This window comes from Miscanthus floridulus, chromosome 8 (assembly GCF_019320115.1).
Source record: "Miscanthus floridulus cultivar M001 chromosome 8, ASM1932011v1, whole genome shotgun sequence".
NCBI lineage: Eukaryota > Viridiplantae > Streptophyta > Magnoliopsida > Poales > Poaceae > Miscanthus > Miscanthus floridulus.
The window spans coordinates 152,559,772-152,586,576 of record NC_089587.1 but is presented as its reverse complement, the minus strand read 5'-3'; the positions used below and the strand labels follow the sequence as shown (position 1 = coordinate 152,586,576).

The following is a 26,805-nucleotide window of genomic DNA, read 5'->3' as shown; positions in this document are numbered from 1 at the left end:
CAACTTGATGTCAACAACACCTTCCTTCTTAGCGTGCTTGATGAATAGGTCTATGCGAGACAACTGGCCGGCTTCATCGACACCTCACATAAGGACTTGGTGTGTTGCCTCTCCAAGAGCCTCTATGGCTTGAAACAGGCGCCCAGGGCCGCATGGTAGATGCGCCTCATGACGTTCCTCGGCTCAATGGGGTTCAAGCCCACTCGATCCGACAACTCGCTCTTCGTCCTTTGACGTGGCAAGGAGTCCATGTACCTCCTTCTCTACGTCGATGACATCGCGCTCACGGCCTTGTCAAGCGATATCCTGCGCAGCGTCATCCGCACCATCAACGCCAAGTTCGCCCTTAAGGACATGGGACCGGTCCACTACTTCCTTGGCATTCAGGTTCAGCGCAACGATGACGGCTTCTTCCTACAACAGCAGCAGTACGCCCTCGACCTTCTGGAATGCGCTGGTATGACCGATTGCTGCCCCTGTGACACTCCGATCGACACATGGGAAAGCTAAACGTATCCTACGTGCTTTGATACCATGTAAGCGGGAGAAAGAAGAATGAGGACAACTCAGATTCTATTGATCAAGGCTTATGCCTATATACATGTACATCACGGTCAGATAACTGACATTGGCTAGCTAGACTCAAGGAGAGCCACAGGACGTGCTAACATGGACTAAAATAGGTTGCTAACAGGGGTAATTAATTCTTTCGGATCTCGAAGAACTAGTTCAACTTGCATGTTAGCGTTATCGGGGTTACAAGTAATTAATGTCAAGGTGTCAACATCCAAATTCGTTGTCCTGTACTCCAGTCTCTAGTTTGTTAAGTGTTGTTCTTTACACCCACTTGGTGTTCATCACAGAATGGAACGCTCAAACTTGTTAATGGCACATCACAAATTTATCATGGTATAGTTTATTGCTTGTTTGTAAAGTTGTCATGTTCCAGAACAGTGTGAAGATCGTAGTTCAGCATTGGCTATGCGGAGATATTGGCACCATGTTGGAAATAATGCGAATATGTTACCATCTCACAAATATGCGTAATTGTGTATCATATATAAAAATTTTTACAACATCTATTTAAATTAAAGAGGTTCACTTGATTTAGAGTCATTCATTTCCTAGCTGTCAGCTTATTGCATACTTGAAGTTGAATTGCAAAAGTCACTAGTACGGTTAGGGGATACAAGAAGAGCAGTGAGATGGTTGCGTGGAGTGTGTGTCCTTGGTACAGTGCACATCTTATACCACTAAAATGTTTGGATTAGCATTTCCTCTTAAGTGCTTGAAATGCTTTCTTTCTTGGCTTCTATAATGTTTTTGTCACTGTGTTTGTGATTTGCGCTTGATCTCTAGTTATTGTTAATTTGACAATGTGCATGTTGAATAGCTGAGTCAGTGCAAGGCATTTCTATTAGCTGCCATGTCAATTTTTATTAGAAAGGATGCGATGTTTAGGAGCACAGCAATTTTGTGATGGTCTTGCCAAGCAGCCAGTGTTCGGAGTCCTAGAGAGGCATCTCCTGAGCAGTGTTTATATTTTGGAGTTCCTTGGAGATGGTTCAGCTCTTCTGAACTTGAGCACACTGAAAAGGTGGGCACTTATCCCGTTAGTATTGAAAAAAGCAGCACGATGCATTTTAGAGTTCATTCAAAGAATTGTTGGTTGGTTATGTCAAAGCATCACTTCAACCAATCACTAGGGTTCTCAGGTGTATCAAGTCTTCATCGCATGTGTTCCTCGTATACTAGAGCTAAACCAGATGGTCTTGAAAGTGTTGTCTCAAAGGTTTCTTCTATAGGAGCTTCTGAAGTTGACAACATAGATGATGGTGGAAACACCAGGATTGATATGTCAGAAGATGTTCATCGTTCTGCTGTTGATTCTAACACTGCTGCAGGCAACAACATGAAGCGTCTGAATGATGCAATTACACTTCATGTCCAAGAGTTATTTGGTAATCACATAGATCTAGAAAAGGTAATTGTTCCACTTGGTGGGACACTGATCGATACAGCAATGGCATGGTTTGTAATGCCTGTTGTTCTAAGAAAGCTGCACAAGTATGCATCAGATGGTCCTCTTAGGACACTCAAGGGAGACTCTACTAAGAAACATTTGTCTTATGAAACAAGCTTGTGGAGTGCACTGGAAGATCCTACAAAATATATCATCACATTTATGGCATTTTCACAGATGTAAGGAGTTATAATTTGCTAATTGCTTACCTTTTGAGAGACTTAATTTCTTAGTACTTCTTATTGTAAAATATTATTGGCAACAAAATAAGATTTTGCTAGATGCTCTTGAGGTTAAAACCAGATTCTAGAATTTTCATGTTCCTTTCATATATTTTTATTATTTTTAAAGTAGAATTCCTATGATTTTGCCTTTGCAATATATATATATACATGCTAGAAAATTTTTGGCTATCTATGGTATTTTATACTTGTTCATACTGTTATTGATAGCATGATCTTGTTTATCTATGACACAGATCGTTTTCTGGCTAGATTTTGTTCTGAATATGTCTGAGGTCTCTTATGTTTTCTTCCTTCCTCAGGGCTGCAGTTATTGAGCCAAGCATTTTAGTTTATCTTCCACAAGCATGGAAAGGGGCATTCATTGTATCTTTTGTGTGGTTCCTTCATAGGTGGAAAACTAACTTCATTGGTCATGCTATGGCCAAACAAGCTGCTACAGGAACTGGCCGCGAAAGATTGTCAGCATTTGATAAGGTGTCATCGCTAGGAGTGATAGCACTTGGAGTTATAGCCCTTGCTGAAGCTTGTGGTGTACCTATGCATAGTGGCGGAGCTAGATAGGGGTCCATGTGGTCCATGGACCATCTTTTAATTTTGGCCAAAGACTACTGCCCAATACTAATTTTAGCAGATGCAGCTTCCGGACTCACTAGATAGGTGATGTATGCGAGTGTTCGTCAGCCTGTTCGGTTGGCTGGTTCGTGAAGAAGTACTGCTGGCTAGTTCGTGTGAGAGAAAAATACTGTTCCGGCTGGAAAATTACGATCGTTTACGACAAGCCATAGCCAAACGAACCGGCTGCGTCTTGTTAGCCGCCTAATAGTCAAGACATTTAACTGCACGAGTCCCAACGAACTAAGTTCACAACGGCCACGCCACCCTTCGTCTTTGTCGTCACGGCAGCAGCAGAGGCGAGCAGTGCTGCTGCACCATTAAGGTCGTAGGCATAGGGTATGCATCGATCTGTGACCCAGTTGCCCTATGTATTTGTGTTGCCCTTATTTCTTGTTCTCATCTCTTTAGATTTTCTATTTAACTTTAGTTTAAACATTTTAGTGCATCATTGGAATGGTAAATTAAAGCCTTGCACAACTCTCTTGTAGATTTGTTGAATATAATTAAAGAGGAGTGGAGATATATTACAGTTCCTTTTCAAAAATATGCATAAAAAAGAAGGTCGAATTGTTTCAAGGGCCTAAAAAGCAACATATAATAAATACTTGCCTATTGATGATACATTACTGCGGTTAAAAAAACTATTTTGCAATGGACCACCCGAGACTAAAATCCTAGCTACGCCACTGCCTATGCAGTCAATATTAACTGCTGGTGGTGTTGGAGGTAATGTTTAACACAATGTTCTTCTTCGTGTGAGCATTTCTTGTACTTAAAAATCAGGGCTTTCTTTTATGTGGACTAAGTAGGCAAGCGGTAAGGCTACCTGAATCATACCTTTACCATGTCAGTAACAGTTATATGTAATACAATTGCTGTCTCTGGATGATTGGTAATGTGCCTTACATCTCATTTGGTAGACTTTATGTGTGAATATTGACTCAGTGCTCTTTCGGCAGCTCTGGTCTTGGTTATCTTCCCTGTTGCCACAAGAAAGGATATGTAAACTATACTGAAATTTCTGCTGGTTTGAACTTGGTTGGTCACACAAGTATGGTCTACAGCATTTTGTTCAACCTGTGTTAGGTTTGAAATTTAGTAATAGTTTGACTGCCTTCAATATCATCAGCAATCTACATATGGTCAATAATTTACCTATACTTGCTCATAACTAAAAGCTGGATCATTTTTTTTACTTCACTAGTAATTGCATTTGCCAGACTACTACCTCCATCTTGAAAAGAATGGAATTATAGGGTTTTGTTTTAGTCAGACTCTCTTAAGTTTGACTAAGTTTATAGAAAATAGTATTAACATTTATGAGTCCAAATATGTGTGCTATGAAATATATTTCATGATAATCTAATGATACTTATTTATGGTATCATAAACATTAGTATTTTTTGGTATAATTTTGGTCAAAGTTATGATAGTTTGACTTAGAAAAAATCTAGAACGATATCCCTGGACAGAGGGAGTAATATTCTCTTACCTATGTTGTTATAGGTGTTGCTACTGCTTTTGCGGCAAGAGATATCCTTGGTAACATGTTGAGTGGATTCTCTTTACAATTTTCAAGGCCATTCTCAATTGGAGACTACATCAAGGTCCCTGGTTATTTATCTAACCAACCTTTTATACTCCTTTATTTTCTGGAATCTGTGTCATGTGATGTTAAGGTTGTAGTCATTAGCTTACCAATAACATGGGTAAATTTAGTAGTTAACCTTGCTTAAAATGTCAAATACATTATATGTATTAGTTCTCGAGTAATCTTAAAGTCGGTTTGGATTATATTTTATCTCAGCGAGTTAATAAGGTAGCTACAAATAAAAATTTAGCATGAAAGCATTTTTATTACATATTAACAAAGAAATAGTAGAGAAAATAGCTTCTATAAGTAAGAGTGTAATAATTCACCCTTTTTAACAAAAAATAACAGGAGCTCTGTCTTTCAATTATTAAGCTAAAAAGAGAGTATATGTATACGAACATGGCTTAACTACTGAACACAAAGGTCCCTCCTCCCATAACACACCCAACCCCCTAGCAAAGGCCAAACTACCCTTTTAAATCAAGTGCCCTTCTGTATTAAAGTAGGCAATATTTTGTTTTCTTCATGACCTGCACTGTGGTGAGGTGCTTATTTTCAAAGATTTTCTAGTTTTGCTCTTTTCGGAGGTTCCACATTATATAGATGGTCAAACCATTGAACTTTCACCTTTGGTTTTTGTGTAACAATGATTTGGCTGTAGCTTCCCACGAGTCTGACATTATCGAAATTTGAGGGGAGCACGTGGTATGGGATCACGAATATTTCCCATGTGGACACTTACGACCAGACCATCTACGTGAAGGGGCATAAGAGCAACTTCAGCAGGAGCTCTCAAATCTGGGTCCTAATTTTCATTTGAGGGCTCCCCTACTTTTGAGGTCCAATTTTTTTTGTTTCTACTCCAGCAGGACCTCAAATCAAGGCCCTTAAATTTAACCAAGTAGACAGCTAGACACTGGCAAATGGGATTCACTTATCATTCTATTTATTTTCTCTTCTCTACCTCTTTCACCCAATGCCCCCCTAACTCTGCCCGTACCTAGTCCACCGCCACATCTCGCCCCTGACTCTCTCAGTCTCCTACCGCGTCTGGCCATGTCCAACATCTTGGATGGGGACAGGGAGGAGCATTGTGGTGCCGAGACCACCGCCGATGAGAGTATCCGGGCCAGGAAGACTTGGGTGGGATCTAGACGTGGGACGGGAAGAGGAGGTGTGCCAAGAACCTAGCCGAGGCATGGAGGACCTCACCGGGGGACGGGCGCTCAGGAGACAAGACGCATTGAGCCGACGAGCCTTGCTGCGGGAGCCACGCCAGGCAAAGGACTCTCTTTGGGGGAGAGAAGGCCATGGGAAGGGAGATCCACTGAGGGAAGAGGTGCATCACTGGGGGAGTGGAGCCACATCGCCAAGGGTGATGGGCAGCATTGAGGCCTCATGGAAGTTGTGTCGGGGGAAGGGCCACCGCTGCGAACGATGGAGCAGGCGGCATGACATCAGATCCAAATGGGCGGATGCAATTCCTTCTGTGCATGGGGAGGATAACGGCAGCAACAGACATTTGAGGGTCGAAAGCAAGTCCCTAGGAATGAGGGCTGAGGGGGAGATTTGAGGGGCCTCTCATGTTTTTAAGGCTCTAGTAGGGTTCTGCTAGAGCTCATTCTTTGGTTCTGGTCCTCAAATTTGGTTTGGTTTTGAGGGCTCAAGTAGGGGTCATGGTGGAGTTGCTCTAAGAGGCAAAGGTGCTGCCCAGTTTTTGGATTGCCCATTTTAGAACGAGCAGGTGGTTTGTATTAGGTTTCATACACCAACCAGATGAATCCAAAAGCTTAACCCATTAGGAAGAGGTGGGCAATCCACTTATAATTCAATACATGCAGCCACATACAAAGTGCAGACGTGGAAAACAAAGGAGCAGAGGGCTTAAATAATGCCTCTGTCAGGATTCGAACTCAAGACCTCTAGCTTTGATACCATGTTAGGTTTCATGCACCAACTAGATGAACCCAAAAGCTTAAGCCATTAGAGAAAGATGAGCAATCCACTTATACTTGAACAATTTAGTGTGGCCATCCATAGATAGTGAGGTTATCCGTCATTAGAAGCTTGTTTTGAATTAAGATCCAAGCGAACAGCTTGCATTTATTTTTCCACGTGAGCCTACCAAATGAGTTTAGTGTTTTGCTATGTGACCACTCGAGGAATTGAGCTTTGAATGCCGATTGTGAGGAGTATTCGCCATTTGTTGTCCACTTACACCTGATTGTGTCTTCTGCTGATGGCTGCAGATAAATTTCTTATAGCCTTATCCATAGGGAGATAATTTCCTCCACATGAGTAGTTGTGATTTTTCCTTGGAGTTTGAATAAGTGCACCTAATGAACTCATTCAAGATTCTAAGTTTCCCTTAGGAAACAAAACATACAAAAATGTGGTTTCCTGAGACAATATTTTTACATGTTTTAAGTAGGGTAAAAGAAAAAACTATCATGGAGAATGAATATAGGTTTAGAAGACAAAGTTCTGAAGTGTTCATGCTTTGGACAGTTCATACTTTCAATCATGCCTCGTAAAGCTGCCATCCCTGTTTTATCTTTGGTACTTCCAGCTCCAAAATTTCAAGAAACAAGCACAGATGCCTCTTCTAACAAAACCGTTTCATAGTTAGCTAGTTGTAACTTTGTCTAGTTTTAATGGCTATACCAAACTGGTTTCCTGCTTTCTGGCTTGATGCAATCTTTGCATGACTAGAATTGTCTTTCAATTGCAGGCTGGTTCAATAGAAGGACAAGTGGTTGGAATTTGACTAACTTCTACTTTGTTGATAAATACAGAAAAGCTCCCTGTTGTAGTCCCTAACTCACTATTCTCCAGCCAAGTAATGTGTCACATTTAAAATGTTATTTTATTTTATCTTTGAATGAATATTTTGCATATCAATGTGGAATTTTGGACTTCCAAGTGGGTTCCCTTCTTAATATGATTCTTCTACCAAAATAACTTGTTGGTGATAGTGAACAAATCAAGGACCCAGTGGCATGCTAGCATGTCCAAACTTCCTGTAAGAATTGAAGACATCGAAAAGATTCCTGCTATAACAGAGGAGATAAAAGCAATGTTGATGTCCAACTCAAAAATTGACGCTCTATATTGCTACCTCTCATGGTTAGAATGTTCACGTGGAGAGCTTACCACTGCTTGCAACATCAAAAGCACAGTACATTAACTATGTTCCTCTTAAAAAAACTGCTACCTACTCATGACATGTTGAGGTACTATTACTTTGAAACACAATAATGTGAATTGACTGGGTATACCATATGCATTTCTCTATGTGCTGTGATAATAAAGCAACCATTGATTCATTTTTATGCACAATATTGCATATTAGCCTTTTATATCAACATAAAACAAATGTTTTTGGGTGGAATAGCAATCGTTCAAACGAACATGAGCCAAGAGCCAACATACTGCTCTATAAGCCTTCAGGGATCAAAAACTCATTGCATCATGTAGAAGTTACCACACTTCGCATCTTTTGTGTTGATAAGTCTGCGTAGTGTGGTGCCTTTGTTAGAGTTTAGCTGATATTGGGAATCTGTATTATGATTTTGTGTTTGTTCTCTGCGTATTGGTGGCCATTTGAGAAGCAGTTTGACAACTAATTTAAGCTCAACTTTTCAGACTGATTTGGTAGTACAACTGCTCATTTGATCGGTTCAATACATTGGAGTTTAATGTAACATTACTGGTTTAGTGTACTAGAGCCCTATCTCCTTACTCGTTAACATTTGACTTTATCTGACCATAGAAGATAGAGGAGTGGTCATCTACAGAACAAGAAATTCTCCTAAAAGCTGCCAGTATCATCAAGCGACATCAACTTTGGACTCCTGTGTAAACGTGTAATCCTAGTCCTTTAAAGTTTTTTGTTGTTGCTATCAACAGCATGTATAGATAGATAGTTTCAATTGGACCAACAGAACAAGAACAAGCATGATCAATGCTCATATATGAGAGGGATGCGCAAATGTTCTTTCTTTCTTTCTTTGTCTTCTATCTTACTGTCATAGGAAAAAAAAGACAGGGAAACGGACAGATTACCTATACAACTTGTATGTGCGGTAATTACATTTACAGTTGGCTGATCTCCAGTCCTCACGTACACCCACGTCTATGGACTATGGTCATCATCTTCATCTTGTTCCCATCCTCTCCTGCCCAGGGAGAGGACAGAACCCTATAGCAATTCCTGTCTCCGAGACTACAACAGTAATGGATCATCCAAAAACTAATGGATCAGTACTAACCCATCAGCATCGGCATCGCACACTAGAAGTAGATGATACAGTAAAGGAGAATTGTCCAATAAAAATGAACAGAAGCAGAGAGCTCCAAAAGGATTACCTTACCCCACAATGTCAGAATCATGTTTCTTAACCATGAGAACGGGTCACCACCACCGCCGTTGCCATCGTGGCACCCGCGCTGCTCCACCGTGGCTACCGCCGCCACCCCTCATGGAGCTCTCACGCGACTCACCCACTCATGAGTAACGGTGCATTGAAGGAACGACGTGATACCTCACTTTTGATTTTGAGGAGATGAGGAGGGACGACATCTTCATAGAATATTCTTTCCCTGTCGGGTTCATAAACCCGGGGTACCTCATGGACTGGCTTCCCAGCAAAGGCTCGGCCCAGCAGACCACGTTACGAACCAAAGCGCAACTCTTGGGCCAGCCCAAGTACCTAAAGCAATAGGCCAGAAGGATAATCCACTCTTCGACCGAAAGGCCTGTCCGAGGAGGAACGGCGCCCGCTTCCGACTCCAGCCCTCCTCTCCAACCGGAAGGCCTTGCTTCCAACTACGGCCCGCCTCTGGATGGCCTCTCCGACCGGATGGCCTGGCCAAACACCACTTTCGACTCCAACCCGCGTCTCCGACTAGGGATGCATCCTGCTAACTGCTCTTCTCCAACTGGCGCATTTAGAGCCGACTGGGACTAACCGACCGGAGACGCCCGCTCGGTAAGGACCAGGAAACGAATGGAGACCCATTCGGCTTACCCCATATCTGGCTTGTTTGGCTTCTTTTTTAGCCAAAACAGTGTTTTCTCTCATAATAATTCAACTAGAACAGTGTTTTCAGCCAGTTTTAGCCAAAATTCAGCCAACCGAACGGGGCCTAAGGCAGCGTACTTAAGTCAACCATAATACCAAGGACCGTACCCTGTATACCTATAGGACAGTACCCTACGACCTCCCTGGCATGACAGAACCCAAGCAGTGTTGTAGGTGCGGATATTTTCCCCTATAGTGTTGTGGGCGCCATCAACTCTCATACAAGACAAATACGGTAAGGCTCCCCCCATGTGCCTCTGAGGCATCAACAGTGTTGTAGGCGAACATAGTAAAATCCCTTGCATACCTCTAGGTATCAACAGTGTGGTAGGCACCAACGTCTGTCATACCTGAAGAAGACGACACAACCTCCCATGTGCATCTGACACTAAATAGTATTGCAGGCATCTACCATCATCCTGTACCCACCGGTGTAGGCAACAAGACTTAATAGCATACATACTCTCTCCCTCTCACTTGTAAGGCCATCCCCTTCATCTATAAAAGGGGATGCGCTCTCTCCCAAAAGGAGGTAAGTTGATTCAGATCGATCAGTTCACTAGTATACAATAACAGAACCACCAGATTCAACACACGAGCACATGCTCAAACACTTAGCACATAGCGGGGCTCCTATCACTCTTGGCCCTTCAGATCAGAGTCCGACCAAACCTCTTGTACTCCCCATCTTTCTCCCTTCCGTTTATAATCTCATTGCAAACTTCGAGCACCTAGGCTCAAGAATAAAGTCACCGATCGACTCAAACTAGGCGTAGAGCACGTTGCCTGAACTAGTATAAATCATGTGTCATTGAGTGCTAGGCCACCTCCGATCACAATGTATGACAAAACTACAAATATTTACGTGTTGGTCACTTTCTGCACCGATAGTTGGCGTCGTCCGTGGGGAAGACGTTGTACGTTCAACACTTTTTGGTCATCAGATGGCCCACTTTTCTGCCACCTTCGCCATGGCAGGCTCAAGCGATACGACTCGCTTCGGGTCACTGGAGTTTTCCACACTCCCATCTACTAAGATGCGGGTTCCACCCATCTTCGAGCCATCCTAGGCCTTCCTCTTCGGAAGCCTAGACTTCGTCGCCAACCAGCTCGGCGTAGTACACCTCCGCGAGGAGGCACTTGTTCCGACGCCCGTCGGAGGGGTGCCCTCCATTGGCTCCGGGACAACCAATGACTTCAACAATGAGGCACCTGCGCTTCATTCCAAGCAAACTCTCTGCTCAAACCCCACTGTGAGTAATGTACATACTGTTATTTACTCGCTATTTACTATCTTCCATCGATTATCTAGAGGGACCCCGTTGTCCCTACCGTGACCGCCATGCGACTAGGTTCACCTATGACCTCGCATCCCCCATGGATGCGTACGCCTAGGGGCTCTGGAGGATGCCGATGTCGCCCCCTCTCACATCCAAATTTGTGGGGATGGCGAGCTATGCTCCCACCTGTTTTCTCGACCTCATGGATGACGATGTTGAGAGTGACGGCTCCAGCATCGGCGACGTGGCACCTAGCCATTGTCCATCCTGGGAGTGCGCTATGGCGGACGCTCCAGGACAACCGCCGGTGGTAGCAGAATCCTTGTAGACTCACACCCCTCCGGACCCTTGTGTGGGGACCCTCACGCTCACCCAAGAGCATGGCGAGGAGCTATGACAATGGCGGCAGAACCAGCCGCCACCTGCGTCGGCACACATCCTATACTAGCGCAACAGTTAAGTGTCTAAACTCTATAGCCCAAGACCCGAGCTCAAACCCGAGAGCTGGCATAATTTTTTTTTAATTTTTTATATATTATTGCCGGTTTTCAAAATAAACCGACAGTGATAACAAGCATCACTGTCGGTTTCTTCTCATCACTGCCGGTTTCTTGAAACCGACAATGATGTTTATATATATTAAAAAAATTTATATATTGAATAAATAGAAGCATATGTATTCCTATGTCGAAATGGCTTGAATTTTTTTTGATAAGCGTGTACACCCAAATTAAGATCCCACATAGGCTCTTAGGTTTTTCTAATCATTTTTTTATTAATTATATTTTTCTATGTGCTGAATGAGACAAAAGAGGGTGAATTTCATCTTGGACCCAATAGATTTTTTCATCCACCTCCACAAAATTCTGATCCCTAGGGCGCATTAGAGCCTATGTAAAAGTTTGACACCATTTCGGATCTTTTCATGGGTAGACTCAGTTCAACCTATAATTAAACGGTCTCGTCACGCGAAAATTCAATTAAACCTCAGAAAGTAGCAAACCTTCTCCGAAAAATCCCAAACTTAGTGTTTCCTTCACACGTGGCACGTGCAAGTCTAAGAAAAAGTTTGAGACCAATACGACACCGGAATGCCTATGAACCACATAAACCTTGATAACCTATGTGTATAGTTATAGTTCGATGAAAGAGCACATGTACCTCTGTGAAGCATGTATACTCCGCCTATGTAGAAATGACTTGAAATTTTTTTGGCAAGCATGTACACCCAAATTAAGACCCCACACAGGATCTTAGGTTTTTCTATTCATTTTTTTATTTATTATATTTTTCTCTGTGTCAAATGAGACAAAAGAGGGTGAATTTCATCTTGGACCCAATAGATTTTTTTCATCCACCTCCACAAAATTCTTATCCCTAGGGCATATTAGAGCCTATGTAAAAGTTTGGTACCATTCTGGATCTTTTCATGGGTAGACTCAGTTCAACCTATAATTAAACGGTCTCGTCGCGCAGAAATTCAATTAAACCTTAGAAAGTAGCAAACCATCTTTGAAAAATCCCAAACTTGGTGTTTCCTTCACACATGGCATGTGCAAGTCTAAGAAAAAGTTTGAGATCAATATGACACCGGAATGCCTAAGAACCACATAAACCTTGATAACCTATGTGTATAGTCATGGTTCGATGAAAGGGCACATGTACCTCTGTGAAGCATGTATACTCCGTCTATGTCGAAATGGCTTGAAATTTTTTTGGCAAGCATGTACACCCAAATTAAGACCCCACATAGGATATTAGGTTTTTCTGTTTATTTTTTATTTATTATATTTTTCTTTGTGCCAAATGAGACAAAAGAGGGTGAATTTCATCTTGGACCCAATAAATTTTTTCATCCACCTCTACAAAATTTTTATCCCTAGGGAACATTAGATCCTGTGTAAAAGTTTGGCATCATTCCGGATCTTTTCGTGGGTAGACTCAGTTCAACCTATAATTAAACGGTGTCGTCGCGTGGAAATTCAATTAAACCTCAGAAAGTAGCAAACCATCTCCAGAAAATCCCAAATTTGGTGTTTTCTTCACACGTGGCACGTGCAAGCCTGAGAATAATTTTGAGACAAATACGACACTAGAATGTTACATGAATTACATGCATGACAATAATTAAACACACAAAGCCGTACATATTAAAATTAGAACCCAATTAAACTACGACCTTAAAAACCTAGCTAAATAAACATTAATTACTATCAGAATCACTGCCAGGATCGATCAGGCCACGCACACTAACATGCCTCTGTAGCCATATATGGTAATTGATGTCATGAATTATGTATCCGCTTGTATCGATGAAGTCCAATGCCCTAATGAGTACACTCTCTCGTGCCTCACAATACCAAAAGAATAGTCGGCCATAGATGTAACCTACTGAATGATCACTGCCCTTGTTAGTAATCCTTATGCAATACTGGCGTCCTTCTATTATGAGCTGACCAAGGTTTCCATTGCAGAAGTCCCAATCATACCCGAGTTGCTCCGTAGCTTGGTCTAGAACGGCCCACAAGCCACATGCAGCATAGGTAAGGTCCTGTAGTGCAATCTGCATGTGGAGAAAAAGAAAAAAAATTAGAGAATGTTATTACAATAATAAACAATAAATAACCACGACTCAGGTATAAGTGATCATTTTATCACATCCGTATGGTTGTAGCTCACAAACCATTCGCTTGCTTGCAGGACGAGGATATCACCAGCATTCAAAGCAAGTGCCTTAAAGTGCGAGAAATCAGGCACATCATAGCAAATACGTCGAAGTGCCTCTAAACAAATGTGCACGGTACTTAATTGGGTGCTTATCACGTCTGGGCTCTATATTCCCGTCCCGTGGATATGGTTCCGATGATTTGAACCCCTCACAGGGATGAAAAAACTGAGTTCACACGTCCATAGCCGACCACTTGCATTAGATGCCGTGTTCTCGACGATGTCCGAGATAAAGAACCAACTAAGTGTTGTTCGCAGCCAATCTATTGGAGATATAGTCTGCGACATATATGCATGCAACAATGATATTAAACTAATTATAGTTATTTGTTAGCATCAAAAAACAAAAGAGGTTGGAAAATATTTCATACAATAGCTGGAATAGGGAACCATGGAATGACCACATTAGGAGCGAATGGCTCATCGCCAGGGTGGAAACCTAGTTCTTGTGGTGGGGGAGATCCATTGTTCATACCACCTGATCGATAAAATGCAAAAAAATATGAACATAAAATATATGCACAAAAAATTCTTCCAAGTAAAATATGGCAACATAATTAAATATAGATCGAATGCAAGGAATAAGAATATATATAAATGTAGAATGCAAGAAAATATGAATATAAATATAGATCAAATGAATATAGATAGAATATTAGAGAAGACAACATATCAATACCATTGAAAAATGAAGGAGCCATGACCAAATCACGTAGAGAGAGAGTGGATGTCTTGAGAAGTGAGAGTGAAATATGAGAAATGAGACTGAGAGTTCTTGGGTGGGTGGGATTGATGTACGTGGCCGGTAGTTTGTTTTATATAGAGGGGCATGGACATCACTGCCAGTTTTTAAATAGAACCGACAATGAAAGTTACTATCACTGCCGGTTTTTAAATAGAACCGACAGTGAAGATGACTATCACTACCGGTTTCTAAATAGAACCAACAGTGAAGGTGCATATATGTGAAGGATATATTTATTTAGATACTACAGTGGGAAAATTTTAACAACAACGATATATTTATTTAGATAGTAATGAAATACATCAAAAAATTAGAAATAAGTTACATATACTATAACAAAGACCTTACACTAAAATTACATATATGATAACAAAGACCTATTTGCATACAGGTCAATGTTACCATCAATGTGTATCAACACATTATAATTTAACCACCTCATTAGCATTCTTCTAGCACCAACTAGGGTCAAACAACAGCACCGAGGTGGTCTACGAGCTATACCAGTTAGAGATGATAAGGTGGCATCGATGAATCCATGCCTCTGCTGTACAGTCCAGAGCACATCGGATTCAGCTTGGCACCACAGCGGATGGCTCTGTGAACCTCGTGGCATCTCCAATCTTCGGTGTTGCTCTATCTTCAGTAGCATTCTTCTAGTACCTCATGTGTGCACCATTTTGGTGGACTACGATGCATAACGATATCTGTGGTTTGTTGTGAGAGAAAAACATTATATCATGGCTGATAAGGCTTGGCTGAAACCAACATGCATGGAGAGGCTAGCTCCTGGCCAAGGGCCATTTTATAGGGGCTAGCAGTCATGGTACATTTTTATTTTTGAACTAAAGTTGTCGGGGTAGGTGGGAGCAGTGTTCCAACGGTTGTGGTCATGAGAGCACTGTTGGCATGTGAGGAGCATCTACACATTATTGTTGGTTTTAGTTTAAAAACCGACAGTGAATTGGGCCTTCTGTGTCGATTTGAGCAACTGACTGTGATAGAAGATATCACTGCCGGTTTTAAAACCAAAATCAGCAGTGAAGGGCCCTGCCACAACTTTAGGTAAAAAATATAAAAAACAGTGTCGGCTTGGAGCCTGCCATCATAGCCTTTTGTAAAAAAATATAAAAAAGTTTGGCCCGCCTGAGATTCGAGCGCGGGTCACGGGGTCGAGAGTGCGCGACCTTAACCTCTGAGTTAGGATAGGGACTTTGGTTAGAATGGTTTTATTTTTTCTTTTATCCCATTGTAATGCACTACTAAATAATAAATGCAAAATCAAAAAAGTTTGGCCTGCCTGGGATTCGAGCGCGGGTCTCAGAGTACAGAGTGCGTGGCCTTAACCGCTGAGCTAGAATAGGGAGTTCACTTATTTTGCTTTTCTTTCTTTATTTATTAATAGAAATAATGCAGTTATTTTATATTCTAAAATAACACAAAAAATTTGTGTCTTGATTATTTAATTCAATGATAATGAATTAATGGTCTATAATTATCAAATAATAGTGTTTGTGAATATCATCTTAATATTTGATTACATAGCCAATAATTAAATTGTAGAGATGCGCACAAAATATAAATTAAATATTCAGTGCGAATTACTGATACAATGTCTGCATAATGATTACATAGTTAACAATAATCTAACTATCTTTAGGTCCATCAGCAATGAGGGCCTCATTGTGATTAATTCGTACGTAAGTAGGTTCGTCACCCTCTTGAAGGATTGGTAGGGGTACGTTCGTCCCAAATGGAGGCATTTCCTGATAGCCCATGTAGTCTTCTTCATCTGTCACTCTATCGACACCAACAATCTTTGTTTTCCTTCTAGGACTACTTTTAGCCTTCCTTTTGTCTTGTTGTCCCTTGCATAGAAGACTTGCATAACATCTCTTGCAAGAACGAAGGGGTCGTCTCTGTATGTGGTCTTAGTGAGATCAACGATAGTGAACCCTTCACTGTCAGTGTTGATTTCCTTGAGCTAGACCCACTGGCAGCGAAAAAGAGCTACCTTCAATGGACTATAGGCTAGCTCCCATATCCCCTCTATGAAACCATAGTATGTCGCCTGCACGTTGTCGTTCTCATCGTGAGCATCAAAACGAACACCACAATTTTGGTATGTGTTCTTTCCATCTTGCTTTTTTATATAAAATGTGAATCCATTGATCTCATACCCTTGGTACTTAAGATATGTACTCAAAGGTCCCTTGGCTAAGGCATCCAGTTGATTACCTAACTTTATTCCAAGCAAGCGATGTCACAACCAGCTGACAAATTCCTCCTTATGTTTTTTTATCCAGCCAAGCCTGTGACCTGCTCAGATATAGAGTTTGCAGCGATTGCCTATGCTCATCAATGTATGGTATCACACCCTTGGCTTGCTAGAGAATAGCGAACTGTGCCTGTCTGAAAGAAACAGGATCGTCTACTGTAATAGATTTCGCCCCGATCGTTCCTTTGCCACGTAGTCTTCCCTCATGACGAGATTCTAGAACTCTGACCCTTTTGATGTCTAGATAATATGTGAAGAACTTAATGGCCTCCTCCGTTGACCATTCTTCAACCATGCCCCCTTCTGACCTGAATTTGTTTCTAACATACCTCCTGAAAACTTTCATCAATCTTTCGAAAGAAAACATCTGATGCAGGTACATTGGGCCAAGGGCTCTAATTTGGTCAACAAGATGAATGAGCAGATGCAATGAGATATCAAAGTAAGTCATCGGGAAATGCATCTCAAGCCTAACAAGAGTTTCAGCTATGTCCCACTGTAGCTGCTCTAGTGTGGACACATCAATGACCTTTTTTGAGATCGCATTGAAGAACGAGCAAAGTTTTATGATTGGGGCGTGGACCTTTGGGGGAGGATACCACATAGGACAACAGGGAGCAGCTGAGTCATAATGACATGACAGGCATGGGCCTTCATAGGGCCATAGTTGAACTTGAGTTCTCTCATGTTCACTAGCCTCTTCGGGTTCGCACAGTAGCCCATCGGGACTTTAAGTTCATTGAAGAAAGAAATAAGCGCACGTTTTTCTTCCTTCTTCAATATCCATGATGCAACCAGAAGTTCGAACTGGCCATTCTCTAGCTCCATGGGATGCAGCTCCTTCCTGATTCCCAAGTGTTGCATGTTCAGACGTGTGGCTAGTGAATCCTTCGATGTCCCCCGGTGTCCATCAAGGTGTTAAGAGTGTTAGTGCACATATTTTTAGTGATGTGCATGGGATCAAGACAGTGGCGTACACTCAGAAATGGCTAGTAAGGTAGTTTTTAGAAAACCGATTTTTTCTTCTAAACGCTCCCATCAGGCGCTGCTACTGTATTGTCCTCCTTCCCAAGGACAACCTTCAGTTTGTTGAGTTCTCGAAGTATCGAAGGCCGGCTCGATATTTTGGAGCTAAGTGTTTCTCAATAGTACCGTTGAAATCTTTTCTATTCCTGCGGTAAGGGTAATCCTTAGGTAGGAACCTACGGTGTCCCATATAAACTATCTTTGAGTTATTTGACAGATTTACCGCATCGGTGTCGTCCAAGCACTCGACACATCTAGTATAGCCTTTTGTCTGCTCTCTGGACAACGAACCTCGACCTAGCAGGTCGATGATTGTAGCGATAAGTACTCCCTTGATCGTGACATGTTCCTTTTTGTACTCGTCCCAAACATCCGGCACACCCTTTTCAAATATCTCCACTAGTTCATCGATCACTGGTTCCAGAAACACATCGATGTCATTCCTAGGCTGTCTTGACCCTTGAATCAGTAGTGGCATCTGGATGTACGACCGCTTCATACAGACCCAAGGTGGAAGGTTGTATATACAGAGCGTCACTGGCCAGGTGCTATGATTGCTTCTAATCTGGTCGAAAGGATTCATTCCATCTGTGCTTAAAGCAAACCAAAGGTGCCTTACCTCTCCACCGATGTCCTTATAGAACATAGTATTGACAGTCCTCCAGTCATGCCCATCGGCGGGGTGCTTCATCATTGTATCTTTCTTACGCTCTTCGCCATGCCAACGCAACGGCTTGGCTGACTTTGCACATGCAAACAACCTATGCACCCGAGGAGCTATAGGGAAATACCAAACGACCTTTACGGGACCTCCTCTGGTCCTGGTACCCTCATCTGATGGCCCTTCCTTGTACCGTGGAGCTTCACACTTAGGGCACTTGTCCAAGTCTTTGTATTTTTCTCCACGGTACAATATGCAATCATTGGAACACGCGTGGATTTTTTCAACCTCGAGACCGATGGGGAAGATCATTTGCTTGGCCAAGTATGTTTTTTCTGGCAACTCGTTTTTTTCTGGGAGCATTTTCCTTATTATACCTAACAACTGATCGAAGCCTTTATCGCTCAATCCGTTTGTCGATTTGAACTCTAACAACATGATGTCGGCTTCTAGTTTGCTTATTGGATAATTCCTATATAATGGTGTTTTGCCATCTTGTCTCATTTTCTCTAGCTTTCTCAGCTGTCTTTCACTAAGACATCCGGTCTCTATATTATGTAGCAGCTGAGAAATGCCATTGTTATCCTCGGTGTCGTCAGCTAGCGTGTTTCTAAACACATTATTAACTATGGCCATAGGTTCCGTGTTGACACTGGGTTCCTCATCAGCAACGTGGATGGCTACGTCAGGCATGTCCACATCATCATCATTTTTCCGCAGAACATTCACATCAACCTCGCCATGCATAGTCCATATCGTATAGTTTGGCATGAACCCCTGGTAATCAAGTGCGATCGTATAGACTCAATTTGATGAAAGTTTCTATGATTCTTGTAATCTTTGCATGGGCAAAAGACAGGGTTCCCATTCCCAGCATGGGCTTTGGCATCGGTGATAAACTGGCTAGCGCCATGCATGTACCGCTTGTTCGTTTGGGACAGATGCATCCACTCTCGATCCATCTCTGCATAAAAAAAATACTGAGACAGTAATTACAAAGAATTAATAAGAAATTGAGCTTCATGAACAACAATTGTAGCTCAAAAGTACCATTTTTGGAAAACATTATTGTACACTAATTATTAAAAAATTAAAATTGGTAGCCCTAGCCCTGTAAATTAAAAATCATAGTAAAAAACAATTATTGCACAATATTGAAGAACAACTATTCTACTCTACTTCTAAGAACTAATTATAGCATCACATACTAACAATGATGATCTTGACCACTATAGAATAATTAGCTAGGAATTTAAATGTGTTTATAGACACCAACCTTTTGGATGATGGATTCACCATAATTGGAGCCTTGCACAAATGTCCAATTAGAAAAGTGCTCTCTAGAATGAAGAAAGAACTAGAATGAGAATCAAGCAATGTAGCCATCAAAACGAAGCTAATTAAGCAACAAAAATCAAAGGAGTGGATGTTTGTTACTAACCTTAAAGCAATAAGATCAAGCCATTCTTCAAAACCCAAGCACTAGCTTTATGGTGAAGAGCAGCCGCAACAATGGAGGGAAGGGTCCAAACGCGCGTCTCTGTTCTCGGGATGGAAGAGAGGAAGAAAGAGAGGACGGCTGTAGTCTTTTTGTGTTGTATGCTTATTACCATCGGTTCTTGGCTAGAACCGACAGTGATAAAGCCCAATCACCGTCGGCTCTTGGCTTAAACTGGTAGTGATGAGTGGCCGCCAAAACACTATCGGTTCAAGCCACAAACCGACAGTGATGTGGTCCTTCACTGCCGATTTTAGCCCAGTCCCAATCATTTTTTCATTTTCAAGCTCATAACCGACAGTGAAGGTACATCACTGTCGGTTCTCACAAATCCGGCAGTAATGATGCCGACAGTGATGTGCAAATCTGACGTAGTAGGGGGTCGCCGAGGGTGACCACGTAGATCAGAGCTCGTGCTCGCGCCGGGGCTGCCGCCGTGCCAGAGCAGGAGGAGGGAGAGGGAGGCAGCGGGGCGCGCGGGTCACGCGGATGCGCTGCTCGGCAGAGGAGCGTCCTGTCGTGGTGCGGAGATGCCGCGGTGGGGAAGGGGGCAGAGCGGATGCGAAAAATGAGCCGAGGACGGCGTCCGCCCGTGCGGACGTATGTTACGTATCATTATCGTATCAACAAGGCATTATCCACTCCGGCCGCTTTTCATTCCCAGCGATATCAAAAGACATCCACTCCGGCCGCTTTTCCTCCCTAGCGATAGCAAAAGACAGACATGGTCTCGTACCCGCATGGCAGCTTGTCGTGGCCGGGATCTCCGTCAAACAGGAGCCCATTTGATTTAGGTCCCGATTGATAGGGTTTTTGATGGCTCTACTAGTCTGACTCCTTTCTATATTTTTTTCTTCTCTTAAAATAAACAAGAAGCTAGTAAAATTACTGACTTCGACTCCTTCACATATTGTAGCAAGAATATGAAGCAGATACTTCAGCTAAAGTTTAGCCTAGATAAAATTGGGTGTTTGGATGGCAATTAGGGAAACTAAACATAAGCTAATTATAAAACTAATTGCATAAGTCGTAGCTAATTCATGAGACGAATTTATTTAGCTTAATTAATCCATGATTTGCATATATTTACTATAGCATCGCATGGGTAAATCATGGACTAAGACTTAATATATTCGTCTCGTGAATTAGTCTTGATTATGTAATTAATTTTGTAATTAGTATATATTTAATACTTTTAATTAGTAGTAAACGTCCGATTTGATAGGGACTGAATTTTAGTTCTTGGGATCCCAACACTGAGGAGCAGAAGGTTTGAAGCCATTAGCCATGTCAGCCTGACGCCCTGGCGGTAGGGGTACCGGGTACGTGTACGTAGTAAAAACATACAGGGTGAAGGGCCATCACCATCACAGCCACGGGTGACGGCCAGCGCAGTGCATGACGTCTTCTCGCAGCCACGGGTCGCGGAGCCGGTATTTTTGCCTTGATTGATTGAAAGACCAGGTGTCGAAACCTCCTGACAGCCAGCAGCTTGCTTTTTGGGCTAGCCAAGTTTGCTCACGTACAGTCGCTCTTCTAGTCTGCTAGTAGTTGTATTAGTAGTTGCAGCGCGTGTCAGCTGATTAGCTGCAGCTTCTAGTACTACTTCCCTCCAGGTCTGGAGCACGCGATTTATAGCTACCTCTTCCCGTCGTTCTGCCATTGAGCTGAGCGTCGGTTTGGTTTCAGTTCAGTGTTTGGTTTCAATTCAGTGCAGACTCAAAGTTTCAGTTTTGATGTTGGAATGCGGATGGTGGTAGCCTGATTGGAGATCACCCTCGGTTGCTTGCTTGTTTCTCCGCCGAAACGTCAGGACTGCGGCAATCGTCGTCGAGTGATCTGCGGATATTCGGTGAGACATTTCTTTGAACACCTTGCGATCAGCTACGCGTTTGGTCTTTCATGTGTGTCAATGTGTTGTGCTTTAGTAAAGCAACTGTACCTGATTCGAAGTCGTTTCCCTGTACTCCAGTTTGTTAAGGGATATTGCTTACACGTACTTGATGTTTCATCACGGAATTACTTCATATAGCAGTTCTGAGCACAACGGAATGCTCATCTTGGTTAACTGCCCACCACGAAAACTTATCATGCCGTCGTTTGTTGCTTTGCCTTCTTTTTAGTTATCGTGTTGCAGAACTGTGTGAAGGCTACATTTCAGAACTAGCTATGCGGATATATCCGCTACATGTTGGAAATACTGGAAAATATGTCATCAACTCACTATTATGTGTAGTTGCGTATCATAAACGTTTTAAAACATCTATTTAAAGGAGTTTCACTTGATTTAGAGTCATTCACTTGCTGTCTGTCAGCTGTTGCATACCGGTACAGATTACTTACCTCTTTTTTTTTTTTGCCCTATTCAGGTAATTGAATTTTATACATGAAGTTGAGTCGCAATAGTCATTAGTGATGTTAAATCTTTTACTCAAGGAGAGACTAAAAAGCGGATATAGAATAGCAGTTAGGTATGTACATGAGTCTTAGTATTTTCGGACCACCGACGAGTAAATTTGTATTTGCGCGTCTGGCCCGGATGGTGTGGTCGGAGGACACAAGGGTTTATACTGGTTCGGACGAAACGTCCCTACGTCCAGTTTGCTGCTGCTCGTGTTACTGATACTTGGTTTGCAGTAGGGGTTACAAACAGGCGAGAGAGGGAAAGGATCCCAAGTCTCTGATGAAAGAAGTGAATGGGTGCTGAGAGCTCGATCGCCCCTCAGCCGTGTGTTCATGTCGTGCTCTTGTATTTTTTATCTGGTGGTTCAGTCTCATGCGGATCTGGATTCCTCTTTAATGGGGCGCCCTGCTTCCCCTTTTATAGGCGAAGGAAAAACACAAGTTACAAAGGAGGAAAATGAGAAGAACGAGAGGGAGCAGAAGGCTTCCAGGATCGCCGGGTCCTTCTCCTTCATGCAGGTCCCGTCGATCTTGTAGATGTCAACAGAGACGGTTCCACGTCGCGACCCTGTTCGTCACTGGCGCCATGCACATGCGTCATCTACCGGTCATGGCGTTTCATTCTGTCCTGGCGGACGTCGTGGTGAACTAACGTGCCTGTCAGCGCTCGTACGAGGGTTAGGCAGAACAACACCTGCACGCCCGACGCTGTTCTTGATGTGAATCCTTAGGTATGGTCCGTCTTGGCAGCGGGTTACATCGAGACGTGTCAGTTTTTTCCCTAGTGTCAAGGTTTGGACCTAGAGTGGTTGACGGCGATATGGGTCCTCGTCGGACGAGACGAAACCCGCACCCGAGGGGTCGGGCGAGACAGAGCCCGCGGCCTCGAGGTCGGGCGAGACGGAGCCCGCAGCCTCGAGGTTGGGCGAGATGGAGCCCGCGGCCTCGAGGTCGGACGAGACGGAGCCCGCGGCCTTGGGCGAGACGCCCACGGCCTCGAGGTCGGGCGAGACGGAGCCCGCGGCCTTGGGGTCATGCGAGGCGGAGCCCGCGGCCTTGGGGTCGGACGAAACTTTTTAATTCGTCTTGCTCCATCCGGGAAAGTCAGCGTGGACGCTAACTTCCTTGCTTTGGGTATCCCTAATATCGATACCCGACAATAAGAATCTTGAGGCCCGGAACCGAACAAAAAATTGGTCCCCAATACAAGTTGGGGAGAAAAAGGGAAACAAGTGTTTATTAATCATATGGCCGCCACAATATTATCTTAGCACTATGTCTTGCCAAAAGCAAATCTTGGAACTATTGACTAATATGCTTTTACCTAAAATGTGCTATCCTTCAAGCACTGAGGTGGGAGTTAATTTCTCAGAGAAAATTTCTCCCAATTGGAGTGGCGATTGCTGATTGGAAAGATGAAAGGGAGAGTGAGAGAGATACCTGCTTGTGACTCTAACATGGTGGGGATTAATTAGAGGCAGGGAAAATGCATGGGCCTCAAGAGTTGGTTGGTCGAAGGATGAAGAAGGCTTTTTTTATTGCAAATTTATTCATCACCCATCTAATTTGCTGATTAGTACTAATACAAATTAGTGTTCAGAAAAAAGTTTGGACCCTAGGTTTTTTGGGGCCCTGAGCAGTGCGCATCTTACCACTAAACTGCTTGGACCAGCTTCTTCTCTGGCCCCGTTCGCTTCGCTGAAAAAAGCCGAAATACTGTTCCGACTGATTTGTTGTGAGAGAAAAACACTGTTTCGGCTGAAAAAACAAGCTGAAACAGACGGATTATAAGAGAAGCGAACATGGCCTAAGTGCTTGAAATGCTATCTTTCTTGATTTCCACAATGTTTTTGTCACTGTGTGTGCACGTTTGATCTCCAGTTATGTAAATTTGACTATTTGACAATGTGCATGTTGGATATCTGAGTCAATGGAGGGGCTCTTTTGTTAGCTGCCATGTCAAAGGTTTCTTCTACTGGAGCTTCTAAAGTTGACAGTATAGATTATGGTGGGAACACCTGGATTCATATGTCAGAAGATGGGCATTGTTCTGCTAGGACTGCTGCAGGAAACAACGTGAAGCGTCTGAATGATGTAATTAAACTTCATATCCGAGAGTTATTTGGTAATCATGGAGATCAAGAAAAGGTAATCGTTCCACTTGGTGGGACACTGATTGGTGCAGCAATGGCTTGGTTTGTAATGCCTGTTGTTCTAAGGAAGATGCACAAGTATGCATCAGATGGTCCTTTCAGGACACTCTGGGGAGACTCGACTAAGAAACACCTGCCTTATGAAACAAGCTTGTGGAGTGCACAGGAAGATCCTGCAAAATATATCATCACGTTTATGGCATTTTCGCAGATGTGAGGACTTATTTGCTATTTCCCCTTTTGAGAGATTATTTTTCTTAGTACCTTCTTATTGTAAAATATTATTGGCCACGAAATTTCGCTGAATGCTTTTGAGGTCAAACCATGTTTCTGGGAGTTTTCATGTTCCTTTCATATATATATTTTTTTTATGAAAACTTCCTATGATGTTCCTCTGCAGTATATATATCTATACGTGCTAGAAAATTGATGCTATACATGGTATTTTATATTTGTTCATACTGAGATTGACAGCATGATATTGTTTTATTCAGTGGTATTGTTATACAAACCGTACTACTACGATGCAGATCATTTTTCTGGTTATACTTGTTCTGAATATGTCTGAGGTCTCTGATGTTTCCTTCCTTCTTCAGGGCTGCAGTTATTGAACCAGGCATTTCAGCTTATCTTCCACAGGCATGGAAGGGAGCATTTTCTGTATCCGTGAGCTGCAAGGCTGCTGCTGTAGGGACGACTGGACGCCGCCGCTTGAAGATGGGGTGTTGTCGTCCCTGCCGGCGCTCTAGGAGGCAATGCGCCACCGCCTGCAGCTGCGCCGCCGATGCCTGGATGCCATCCACGCCCCCATAGAAGACGCCATCGCTGTCCTGCTGTGGCGGCACAGGGCTGGGGGTGGTGAACGACGGGATCAGTGAAGCAGAGGTGGAAAGCAGCGCGGGACTGCTGCTCTCCTCGGCGGTCAAGAGTCCGTTGCACGGTTGCGGCGGCCAGTTGACCGGCTGCGGGAAAGGGCCGGACGCCGAACTCGCATACAGGGCGGCCAGGGTCGCCTGCATGACCGCCATGGCTGCCTGCATGGCCGTCATGCCGCGGGCGATCACAGCCACGTCGGCGGCCAAAGATTCCAACGTCAGGGGAGCTCCCGAGGATGCAGACGACAACCCCGACGCGGCCGACGGCGCTGGCGCTGACGGCAGGGGGTGGACATGATCGAACCAGAGATCTCTGATACCAGAGGTTATGTGGTTGCTAGGATTGAGAGGGCGAGGGTCACGACAACGGCTGACGCGCCACAGTACCCGCGGCGCTACAGTACCGCGGGTACTGTTCACAGCGGCGGCGGCTAGGGCTGCAAAGGCGCTGGGGGAGGCTGGCCATGGGGCTTCGCCCACGGCCGGCAAGAGAGAAGGGATTTCCTTCTAATCTCTTGCTTGATTATAGATTGATACATCTCCTCTCATTATATCAAGAGGTCTGACTTGGCCCCTAAGCAAGCGACTAATTAACCTTAATGGGCTAAGGCCTAATAGGCCCTTGACTCCTCTAACAATGTGGCGTTTTGGACTCATTGCAATTCCATGGACTATTATCTTTATTCTTTAATTCCATGCAGGTGATAGTGAACAAATCAAGGGCCCAGTGGCATGCTAGCGTGGCCAAACTTCCTGTAAGAATTGCAGACATCGAAAAGATTCCTGCTATAACAGAGGAGATAAAAGTAATGTTGATGTCCAACTCAAAAATTGACGCTCCATACTGCTATCTCTCACGGTTAGAAAGTTCAACTGGAGAGCTTACCATTGGTTGCAACATCAAAAGCACGGTACGTTAACTATGATCCACTTAAAAAACTGATCTCTTATCATGATTCTGACATGTGAGGTACTATTAATTCGACAACACAATGTGAAATGTCTGGTATATCATATATTAGACTTTGATCTACAGAAAACATTTGTCTTCTTGTGGAAATAGCAGTCGTTCAAACAAACATCAGCCAACATACTGCTCTGTAAACATGTAGGGATGAAAACCTTGTTTCATATCTTCATTATGTGGAAGGAAACAGGAATATATGATCTCCAAACAACATTGTGCTGCCAAATATCATGTAGGAGTTACCACACTAGCATCTTTTGCGTGATAGATAAGTCTGCAGAAGTGCACTTGCGTGCTTTGTTGGAGTTTAGCTGATATTGGGAATCTGTGTTGTGGTTTTGTGTTTGTTCTCTGAGTGTTGGTGGCTATTTAGGAAGCAGCTTGACAACCAAGCTGAACTGAGCTTTTCAGAGTGATTTGGTAGTACAACAGCTCAATTGGTCGGTTCAGTACATGGAGTTTAGTGTAGCACTATTGGTTTAGTGTACCAGAGCCCTATTTCCTCACTAACAAAGTAACAATTGATTTTCTGTGGCCACAGAAGACAGAGGAGTGGTCATCTACAGAGCAAGACATTCTCCTGAAAGCTGCCAGTATCATCAAGCGACATCAACTTTGGACTCCCGTGTGA

At 43.2% G+C, this 26,805-nt stretch overlaps 1 protein-coding gene and 1 pseudogene across 1 annotated transcript; both read left to right on the top strand.

Annotated features, from left to right (window-relative positions):
• Window positions 1-249: 249 nt before the first annotated feature.
• LOC136470027 (mechanosensitive ion channel protein 1, mitochondrial-like) lies at window positions 250-26,805 on the top strand (annotated as a pseudogene).
• LOC136475438 (uncharacterized) lies at window positions 24,136-25,505 on the top strand. The gene is made up of 3 exons (XM_066472917.1): window positions 24,136-24,545; window positions 24,929-25,059; window positions 25,180-25,505. The coding sequence occupies exons 1-3, from the start codon at window positions 24,136-24,138 to the stop codon at window positions 25,503-25,505; spliced, it is 867 nt and encodes a 288-aa protein (XP_066329014.1).